Source organism: Myxocyprinus asiaticus, chromosome 33, assembly GCF_019703515.2.
Source record: "Myxocyprinus asiaticus isolate MX2 ecotype Aquarium Trade chromosome 33, UBuf_Myxa_2, whole genome shotgun sequence".
In the NCBI taxonomy this organism is placed as follows: Eukaryota; Metazoa; Chordata; class Actinopteri; order Cypriniformes; family Catostomidae; genus Myxocyprinus; species Myxocyprinus asiaticus.
This window is the reverse complement of record NC_059376.1, coordinates 347,694-358,593: the sequence shown is the minus strand read 5'-3', so window position 1 is coordinate 358,593 and position 10,900 is coordinate 347,694. Positions and strand designations below refer to the sequence as shown.

Genomic DNA, 10,900 nt, shown 5'->3' with positions numbered 1-10,900 from the left:
TTCAGTGTTATTTTTCTTCAGGGGTTCAGTTTTATTTTTCTTCAGGGGTTCTGTTTTATTTTTCTTCAGGAGTTCAGTTTTATTTTTCTTCATAGGTTCAGTTTTATTTTTCTTCAGGGGTTCGGTTGTATTTTTCTTCAGGGGTTCAGTATTATTTTTCTTCAGGGGTTCAGTGTTATTTTTCTTCATGGGTACGGTTTTATTTTTCTTCAGGGGTTTCGTTTTTATTTTTCTTCAGGGGTTTAGTGTTATTTTTCTTCAGGGTTTAGGATTTATTTTTCTTCAGGGGTTCAATGTTATTTTTCTTCAGGGATTCATTGTTATTTTTCTTCATGGGTTCGGATTTATTTTTCTTCATGGGTTCAGTTTTATTTTTCTTCATGGGTTCAGTTTTATTTTTCTTCAGGGGTTCGGTTTTATTTTTCTTCAGGTGTTCAGTATTATTTTTCTTCAGGGGTTCAGTGTTATTTTTCTTCAGGGATTCAGTTTTATTTTTCTTCAGGGGTTTCGTTTTTATTTTTCTTCAGGTGTTCGGTGTTATTTTTCTTCAGGGGGTTCAGTTTTATTTTTCTTCAGGGGTTCAGTTTTATTTTTCTTCAGGGTTTCGGATTTATTTTTCTTCAGGGTTTCGGTTTTATTTTTCTTCAGGGTTTCGGATTTATTTTTCTTCAGGGGTTCAGTGTTATTTTTCTTCAGTGGTTCAGATTTATTTTTCTTCAGGGGTTCAATGTTATTTTTCTTCAGGGGTTCAGTTTTATTTTTCTTCAGGGGTTCAGTGTTATTTTTCTTCAGGGGTTCAGTTTTATTTTTCTTCAGGGGTTCAGTTTTATTTTTCTTCTGGAGTTCAGTTTTATTTTTCTTCAGGGGTTCAGTTTTATTTTTCTTCAGGGGTTCAGTTTTATTTTTCTTCAGGGGTTCGTTTTATTTTTCTTCAGGGATTCAGTGTTATTTTTCTTCAGGGTTTCAGTATCATTTTTCTTCAGGGATTCGGTTTTATTTTTCTTCATGGGTTCAGTGTTATTTTTCTTCATGGGTTCAGTGTTATTTTTCTTCAGGGATTCAGTTTTATTTTCATGAAGAATGTGATTTTTGATGTTTTTTTTTATTTTTTCAGGGTTTCATTTTTTTTTTTAAGGGTCCTGTTTTACTTTCATGAAGAATGTGAGTTTTTTTATTGTTGTTATTAACATTTTTTATTGATTCCAATACAGAGAAAAATAAATTTAACCACAAAATTATGCATTAGGAATCAACTTATACTTATGACCTTTTCCAAAAGCAGTTATCACCACTTCTAGAGTATCTGCCGCATGCATAATAATAAAAAAAATCTTGGGTAGGCCTAACCCACCTTTGTCAATCAGCCTATGTAACTTATTGAAATTTAACCTGGCCCGCTTACCATTCCAAATGAAGGACTTCGCTATGCTATCAAATTGCTTGAAATAAGAGAGGGGTACATCTACAGGGAGAGACTGTAGCAGGTAGTTGAATTTTGGAATACAATTAATTTTAATAACATTAACCTTCCCAATCATAGATAAATGTAATGAAGCCCACCTGCCCACATCGCTCGAAAACCTTTTTATTAAGGGTCAAAATTAACTCTAACTAAATCACACAAATTTGCTGGGAATAAAATGCCCAAATACTTAATGCCCTGTTTGGGCCACTGGAAGGTGCCCGGCTGGAAGGCCGTTACTGGACAGTACGCTGTCAGAGACAAAGCTTCGGATTTAGACCAGTTGACTTTGTATCCTGAGAATTTATAAAAGGAATGAATAATTCTGTGGAGGCAAGACATAGATCTAGTAGTTCAGAGACAAATAATAAAATATCATCTGCATAAAGCAGAAGCTTATGCGCCACACCTCCTGCAATCACCCCTGGAAAATCATCCTCCTTTCTTATCGCAGCTGCTAATGGTTCCAGGGCAAGACAGAACAATAATGGGGAAAGAGGGCAACCCTGCTGAGTGCCCCTATTCATTGTAAAATAATCTGAAATTAATCCATTTGTTTGTACCGCTGCTACAGGGTGTCTATAAAGTAACTTAATCCAACCAATAAATGTACTCCCGAACCCATACATTTCCAAAATCTTAAAAAGATAATCCCATTCTACCATATCAAATGCCTTTTCGGGGTCAAGTGAGATGGCAGCGACTGGAGATTGATCATTCGCCACTGACCACATGATATTGATGAGATGCCTGATGTTATCAGAAGAGCTACGGTCTCGAATAAACCCCACCTGCTCTACATGTATAAGAGATGTCATAACCTTACTTAATCGATTAGATGAAATTTTTGACAATATTTTTTACATCTAGTTGGATCAGGGAGATTGGACGTTAACTTTTTCACTCGCTTGGATCTTTGTATTTTATGGAATCAGACTGATCCGGGCTTGTGTCATGGTTGGAGGAAGCTTTCCATTCTTTAATGATTCAGTATAAACTGCTAACAAAAGTGGAGCCAGTTCTGTAGCATAGGATCTAAAAAATTCTGCGGCAAAACCATCTGGCCCAGGAGCCTTGCCAATAGGTAGGGACTTAATTACCTCATCAATCTCCTCCAAGGTTATCTCAGAATCAAGAGCGTTTTTTTGCTCAATCGTCAGTTTAGGAAGATCTAATGGTTCCACAAAGTTTCTAATATCATCATCAGTAGACGAAGACGTGGAACTATAAAGATCAAGATAGAATTCTTTAAAAGCATTATTAATATCAATGGCCGAGGTAAATATTTCACCACCAGCAGATTTCACTGAGGGAATGATAGAAAAAGACTCTCTCTGCTTTATATATCTATCCAAAATTTTTCCTGCTTTGTCCCCCGACTCAAAGTATGACTGTCTTGCCCTGAATAACCAAAACTCCACTTTCCGTGACAAAATAGTATTATATCTGTATTTCAATCGGGTCAATTCTCTGAGGCCATCAGATGACATACGACGCTTCAGCTCTGCCTCGGCACTTTTAATATTTCCTTCCAACTCCACGAGTTCTCGTGCTTTGGATTTTTTGATGAATGAGGCATATTGTATAATCCGACCCCTAAGAACCGCCTTAAGTGCCTCCCAATCCACGCCCACAGAGGATACTGAGGACCAGTTGGTCTCCATATAAACACTGATTTCAGTCTTTAACATTTGTTGGAAATCAGGATTTTGCTCTATATGTGGCAACACCTCTAAACTCACCAGGGCGTGATCTGAGACTAAGATATTTCCGATTGAGCAATCAACAACAGATGAAATGAGGGATTTGGATATATATAAAACATCTATTCTAGTATAAATCTTATGGACTGATGAAAAAAATGTATAGTCCCTACTAGATGGGTTCAAAAGTCTCCAAATATCCGTAAGACTAAGATATTTACACATCCTGTGAAGCGTCAATGATGCTCTAGGGGGCTTACACACTTTTACTTCACTGTGATCAAGGACTGAGTCCATCAAAAGATTAAAGTCTCCTCACAATATTATATCATGAAGGGTGCCAACGGCTTGCAACATCCCTTCAAGAACTATAAAAAAGCCCTTATCATCAGCGTTAGGTGTGTAAACATTAGCCAAAATCAACCTTTGCCCTTGAATTTCAGCTAAAACAATAATGACTCTCCCTAATTTATCTTTAGTCTGTTTGAGACATTTGAATTGTAGATGTTTATTAATCAATATAATGACTCCCTTGCTCTTACTTGAGCCAGCACTAAAAAAACATGTCCAGCCCATATCTTCCCACATTTTTCAGCTTCCAGCGGGGAGAGATGTGTTTCTTGAAGAAACACTATATCATATTTCTTACGCTTAAGAAAAGTAATAACCTTCCTTCTTTTTATAGGTTGCCCCAACCCATTCACATTCCACGTGGAGAGAGATAGTATACTCATATTAACGTTTGACATTTTGATATAATAAAAAAAATTAATTGTGTGTCAAAAACAAGATTATACAGACCACATTCCCCATTAGTGAAACAATCAAACCCCGAACTTCCCCCCGAACAAAACAGAAGAAAGAAGACGTGCGCATTAACCCCGCACACGAAAGCGCCAACCGACCATCCCTCTAAACTCAAAAGGTCCATGAACGCCTACGAGCCCCCGCGACAACTTTGCCATCGGATTGCACAAGTTTGTCTCACAAATTTGTAAGGCAAAATTATATAACATCAAATATTTTTGATAGGCAGAATAAAAGGTGTGTTCCTTCACAAAACAAATGCCAGAATGTGAGTTTTGCTGTTTTATTTTTATTTAGGGGTTTTGTGTTCGAGCGCCGCCTGCTGTAAACATCACGGGAGTTTTTTTTTCTAAATGGCATGTTTGCGCCTTTAAATGGCACCGCGGAAGGGGACGGATCCCCTCGTTTCAAACTAAAAACTAAAAACAAGGGTCTTTCCACAAGACTGTTAGCGAAGGGCCCATTCCTACGGTAGTGCCATGCTCCCTTCAGAGTGCTCACTTCGGAGTGAGTAGGGCATAGGGGTGATCGCTTTCGATTGAATTCGCCCCTTGTTTGTCTGCTCATCGGAAACGGACGCTTTTACTGGTTTTACTTCAATGGACGCAAATAAACGGTCTCACACTGAAATATATGAACGATATGGATTAAAGACATTGAAGATTAACTGGCGTTCAGTGTATATAGATGATCAAGACACACCGCGTTATTTTAATCTCGGGATGACGAGCCGTTATGGAGAAACGGGCATCGGAAAAGGCCGACAATAAACAATGTTTTAACATCTTCATGGAAAAATGTGCACAGCTGCAATGTATTTTCAGAGGATTCAGCACTGGGAAGGTAATATTTAAAACATATGATGGAACGTGAAGCATATGGATTATTATCGTGCATCAAAACTCACATTCTTCATAACACAACAACAAGAAATCTGTACATGTGTCATTTTAAATCTGATATATTCAAATAAACATAATATTCAGACAAACGTCATTCGGCAAATAACACTGGGCAGCATAACAATAGATGTTATGAATAGTTGTTCGAAACCTTTGTAGTCAGGTTGATTCAGGCATAATTAATAATATATTTTACTTGAATAAAACCAGTTGGTTGGTTGTTACCACGTTTAAAGCACATTTTAGATTATCTGACAAAAGACTGGAACTAAAATATTATTATTATTATTATTTTAAATGGAGGTATAACTTAACATACAGTATTCATATCTGTTTTAAAAACAAATTATTTTCTGTCAGTGTGTCTTTAAAAAAAAAAAAAAAAGATATATATATATATATATATATATATATATATATATATATATATATATATATATAATTTTAGAAAACGTTAATTGACTTCAAAATAGTTAATAAAAGGTTGTGTGGAAATGGGTGAAACTGGGGTTAGTCAGTAGTTCCGAGGTTGAATGTTGTAATATTTCTGTGGAACACAATAGGGAGAAATTTAGAAAAATCTAACGACATAAATTATCTCAAAATGACAATGACAAAATAATAGCATATATATATTTTTGGCCAACTGTTCCTTTAAACTACTTACTGTTTCAAAAGTATAGTCACAAGATGTAAACATAAATCTCTGTTGAGCATGATTTTACTGTGATAAAATCTGTTGAGCGTGATTTTACTGTGATAAAATTACTTATAGGTTTACAGCATTACGTCGTCATGGCAACAAAGTTGTAAAATTGGCTATAACTTTCCACAGATGCAGTTAGTAAGTGATTTTATCACAGTAAAATCATGTTTACACACATTTTGTTTATGTCTTGTGGCTATACTTTTGAAACAGTGAGTATTTTAATGTTTACAGATTGACTTATACTGTATATACTGTACATCTAATGGAATTTTGTGTTCCTTGCCACAGTTGCTTTTGGCTTGCTCACTGGTGGCTTAAAGACTATAATTTTTAAGGCATGATGTTTAATAACATTATTCATTATAATCACACAATGAGGACTTTATTAGCATGTTTTTTTACAGCAAAATTTAACTTAACTTGTACTGAACCCGGAATATTCCTATAAATTGTTGATCTCCAGGCAAGATTTATAAAATGATCAATAATTTAATCATCAATCAAAAATGGCAGAGTCAGAAAATATTGTATATCAGTATGATATATCTAAAAGAATATAAGAGCAGAATTTGACTTTATGTCATTATTCTATTTGTACATTTAAATGTGCATTTACACTGTAAAATACAGAAAAAAGAGGCCATTTTATATCTATACTGTTCATCTCTATTTCTTCTTGCAGATAGCCATGCACTAGTGCAAAGAAAAGAAGAATTGGACACCTGCGATGCTCATGTTGTCTCTGCAGCGGCCCGACTGAATCTAATTTGAAACGTTCCATGTAATCAGTCAGACCAAGTGACAAAGTTTTCTATGACCAGTAGAAATGGCAGGGTACAGTTTGAGGGCCTGCAAGGGTCGTATGGGGAAGCGAGGAGGCCGTTTAGGGTTTTTCCATTATCTCTGCATTATAGTCTTCTGTGGCTCCCTGCTTGCCTTGCTCTTCTTTGATGTAATTGAATTGTGGGTAACCTCACTTGGCATGAGCAGAGATGAAGGTCCTCATGGAGAGCTCCTTCCTCAGAGGATCCCTCCAACCCATTCCGAGGAGTACCTACTTATGCCCAGCACCCGCGTATGCCAACGTGCCAAACCTTACCTCATCACTTTTGTGGCAACTGCTCCTGCCAACAGAAAGGCTCGCCAGGCCATCCGTGACACCTGGGGTGGTGAGATACAAGTGAGGGGCCAGCGAGTCATGACCCTCTTTATGATAGGTCAGCCATTGGACCTGGTTCTCAGCAAAGAACTGATCGAAGAGTTCAAGGAGCACGGGGACCTGATACAAGGTCGCTTCATTGACTCCTACGGCAACTTGACCCTGAAAACACTCTCAATGTTAGGCTGGGCTCGCCGTTTCTGTCCACAAGCACACTATCTGGCTAAAGTAGATGACGACGTAATGTTCAACCCTAGCGCGCTTCTCCAATATCTCGACCTCAGATTTGAAACGGCAAAAAATCTCATAGACCTTTATCTGGGCAGGGTTCATATGCGGGTCTCACCACACCGCAGTCCGGACAGCAAGCACTACATGTCAGAAACGGCGTACACTGGCATGGTTTTTCCTGATTATTGCAGCGGGACGGCATATGTGCTTTCTCGGCCTGCGTTGCTGAAGCTGTCACTAGCAGCTGTTGCTGTACCCTTACCCAGACCGTTGCCCCCTGAGGATGTGTTTGTGGGTATATGTGCCCACACAGTGGGCATTACGCCCACCCACTCTCCACTCTTCTCTGGAGGACCCGCTGTACCCTACAGTCGCTGCTGCTACCAGACTATGGTGTCTGTGCACCATACCAAGCCACAGGACATGGTTCGTTACTGGACGGAGATGCACTCCACAGCCCCGTGTTCGTGGTTGGGTGCGCGGACTTCTCTTGGTGTTTGTAAAGTACGAGCGCTTCTTGGGACGCTGTTGGGAAAAGACTGATCAAATCAGCACACTGCATTACAAAGCCAAAACACAGTAACTAAGGCAACACTTAAACTGAGAAAAATGGCTCCAAAGTTTTTGGATTGTCCAGCCCAATGTGAATTCTAAAAAAGTCTCACTTATTTTTCTCTGAATCTGGGTATCGAGTCAACCAGTCTGTCACAGGGCACATTAAAGTCTAAGAGACATGATTTCATGACTGAGTTTTGACAAAATGTTTTATTTTGTCTCTGTAGGACAGCATAGCTCTGTCCCAAAATATAGTGTGCTATCTAAGAAGGCAACATTTTAAGGCATTATAGTTGTGCTCTTGAAACAAAGGCTGCTCCAGAAGGGGAGCAACTTAATAGAGCGCAGTAGTCGGGTTTTGGAAGTAAAAACCCATTTATCGGAGTAGCTATTTACACCCCAAAAGTCTGGTGAAGCCACAGAAATACACAACAAACTAAACAATAGATGTCGCTGCAGTGGCGTGGGGTGTAAAGACGGTGTGTGTGAATGTGTACTGTTGTCCTAGCGACCGTGGTTCAAATCCGCGTTTTGTCCCACTCTTTTTCCCATCCAGTTTCCAGTTTCCACTCTTAATATTTCCTTTAATACTACTTAAAAAAATAGATAAAAATGAATATAAATGTTGATTTGGTCACGGTGAATGTCAGGGAGTTCAGAGAAGGGTTTGATCTGGTCTGTCGATCACACTTGTTCCTGCGGCTCGGCATCACTGTATTACTAATATTGTAGTTACCATGTTTTTTGGCAGAAACCATAGTTTTAATGCAGTTAACCATGGTGTTAGTACAGAAATATTATGGTAATATAGTAACCATGGTTAATTTTGTGGTTACTATAATTTTACTACAAAATATCATGGTGAAACTACATGGTTAATGTACTAATACCAAGGTTATTTTTTCTAAGGTAAGGTTAAGGTTAGGTTTAGGGGTTAATGTAGTGTGTCTGTGGGACTCTAAATAAACACAATAAACACACTGCAGTGATGCCCATACTGTATGTTAGTATTTAAATATGGGTGCAAATAGTATCTAAAACCATTTGCACCAGGGTGGAATTAGTATCTGCCTTTAATTTTTCCATAGGCAAATAGATTTTTAATGATAACTCTTAAACCTTTAAAGACAGACCTATTCAGTGAGCTCTGAGGTTGTAAATCGAAGGTATATACTCATGTTAAAGCCATCAGTCTGTGTTGTTTCTACTTCAGTCTTTAAAATCATGTTTAATAGCAGAATTCCTGGTGAAGAACTATACTACCCATGATCCTGAAGAGAAAGATCCACCAATCAGAGAATCAAAAGAGCTCTGCAGCTCCGCCCACTCCCATGATGCACTATGAATGACGCAATCAAGTCGCTCTCTCTACACTCTCAAACTACTGATGTATTTGTATCTGTCTGAATATTTTCTAATTAAATTAAATTATATTGTTTCTATACTTAGAATCAACAACTATAAATCAATAGTTTTATATATTTCAGTAGTTTAATTTGATGACATAATTCACAATGCTTCATGGGATTGTGTTCATTCACTCATTAACAACACTAAGTACACAGTCTTGTGCCTTTGTTTTTTGTCTGATTTTCAAGTACTTTTATTCTTCAAATCAAAGTTTTTGATGTAGTGATTCACCTCGGAGCTGGTTGGTTTGGTTCATGACTTACAAGTCTTTCTTGAAAGATTTTATGAAATTCCTATGGAAAAAAATGAATGGGAAAAATACTTCCTGCTCCCCTGATAGTGAAAGCTCCCGTCCCTGACCAAACTCTTCTCTGAACTCCCCGACATTCATTGTGACCAAATCACTGCAAGGAAATCAACATTTATGTTCACCTTTATTTATTATTTGAAATAGAATTAAAGGAAATATTAGGAATGGATACCGGAAACAGGACAGGCAGAAGAGTGGGTCAATAAGGCAGATTAAAACTTGGGTCACTTGCACAAAAAAAGCACATTTGCACCATCTTTACTCTTCTTGCCACTGCAGTGACAAGCATTTTGTCCTCATTTTATTCGGCCAGACTATTGGAGTGTAAAAAGCCGTGCTGTGGGGCAGGTGCTGTTTACACTTGGGTGCAAATTGTTACTCTGTATAATAAATCCAAGATGGCAGACAAAGAGAGAAAAATATTGATTATAAATGGATTATAAAATATACTAATAATATATAAAAAGAATATAATAATTAATTCAACGTAAATTCATTCAATACACAAAACTAACAATAAAAAATTGTTAAATCAAATTATGTATTTTTTTATTTTAAATCTAAATAAATAAGTATTAAGTACAAATTTATTGTTCAGTAGGGCATTACTTCGATTCCAGAAAGGCAGATGTGATTGTTAGCTTAGCAATATGCTAATGTCAAACTCTTTTTGGATTCAGTTTGGAGTCGAGTCTCCTGGGCGGTGTGTGATTTGTGTGGCTGCCTTTGTAAAGCGTTCCAAATCAGTCACTTATGATGTTCGATCTCTGCCCTAGAAGGCAGATACCTATGTAGGCAGCAAGGCTGCTCACTTGGTTTTGTAATAGACTCTATTTTATAATGTTACTTTCATCTGAAATGTCGAAAGTATAGTCCTATGAAGATTTATAACAAGTAATTTTTGATACATGTACACACTCTAGTTTTAAGGACTTAGTGGAACACAAAATAATACTGTTCACAAAAAAAAAAAAAAACACTGCACTGCAACTTATATTTTATTTTGTAGTACTTGAATTTATGTTAAACCTGGCATGTGCCTTTTGTGATTTAAATGTCTGTTGAAATAATATAATGAATTATACACAAAGCCTTAATGGAGCTCTAGCCATCACTTTTGCCCCATGAGCCTGTTCCAATACAAATGTAGCAACAAATTTCAATGCACAGCAAATTTATAGCTGATACCTGAAATTATAGAAATGATGTAATAAATATGTTGGTTCTTGTGAATATATCAAGGAATCTAGTCATTTGTTCCAGACAGAATTCAAAACGTTACAGGCACAGCTTGTGTTTTATGTTTGTTTACTTGATTTGCAATATATGTTTAGATTTAAAGGGGCTATTCCTATTTCTTTCACTCTTTTTTACTTACTGGCACAGACAATGTTTACATTTTTTTTTTAGCACCTAATTTAACTAAATGAAGAGTAAAGCCATGCATTAGATGTGTAAGTAATGAGCTATTTTTCTATTGTATCATTCTGGTGCCTATTTTATAACCATTTTATAGTTTTGTTGCTCAAGCCTATCGCCTCATAAACCAGCTAAATGAGTCTTTATTTTTTTGGCAAGCTTTAATGCTATTTTTCATTAACAGTAAAAAAAATAAAAATAAAATTCCACAGAAACTAATATGCACAATCAAA

At 36.9% G+C, this 10,900-nt stretch overlaps 1 protein-coding gene across 1 annotated transcript; it reads left to right on the top strand.

Annotated features, from left to right (window-relative positions):
* Window positions 1-4,343: 4,343 nt before the first annotated feature.
* b3galt4 (UDP-Gal:betaGlcNAc beta 1,3-galactosyltransferase, polypeptide 4) lies at window positions 4,344-10,500 on the top strand. Its single transcript, XM_051669193.1, has 2 exons — window positions 4,344-4,815; window positions 6,266-10,500. The coding sequence occupies exon 2, from the start codon at window positions 6,410-6,412 to the stop codon at window positions 7,514-7,516; it is 1,107 nt and encodes a 368-aa protein (XP_051525153.1). The 5' UTR covers window positions 4,344-4,815; window positions 6,266-6,409; the 3' UTR covers window positions 7,517-10,500.
* Window positions 10,501-10,900: the final 400 nt, after the last annotated feature.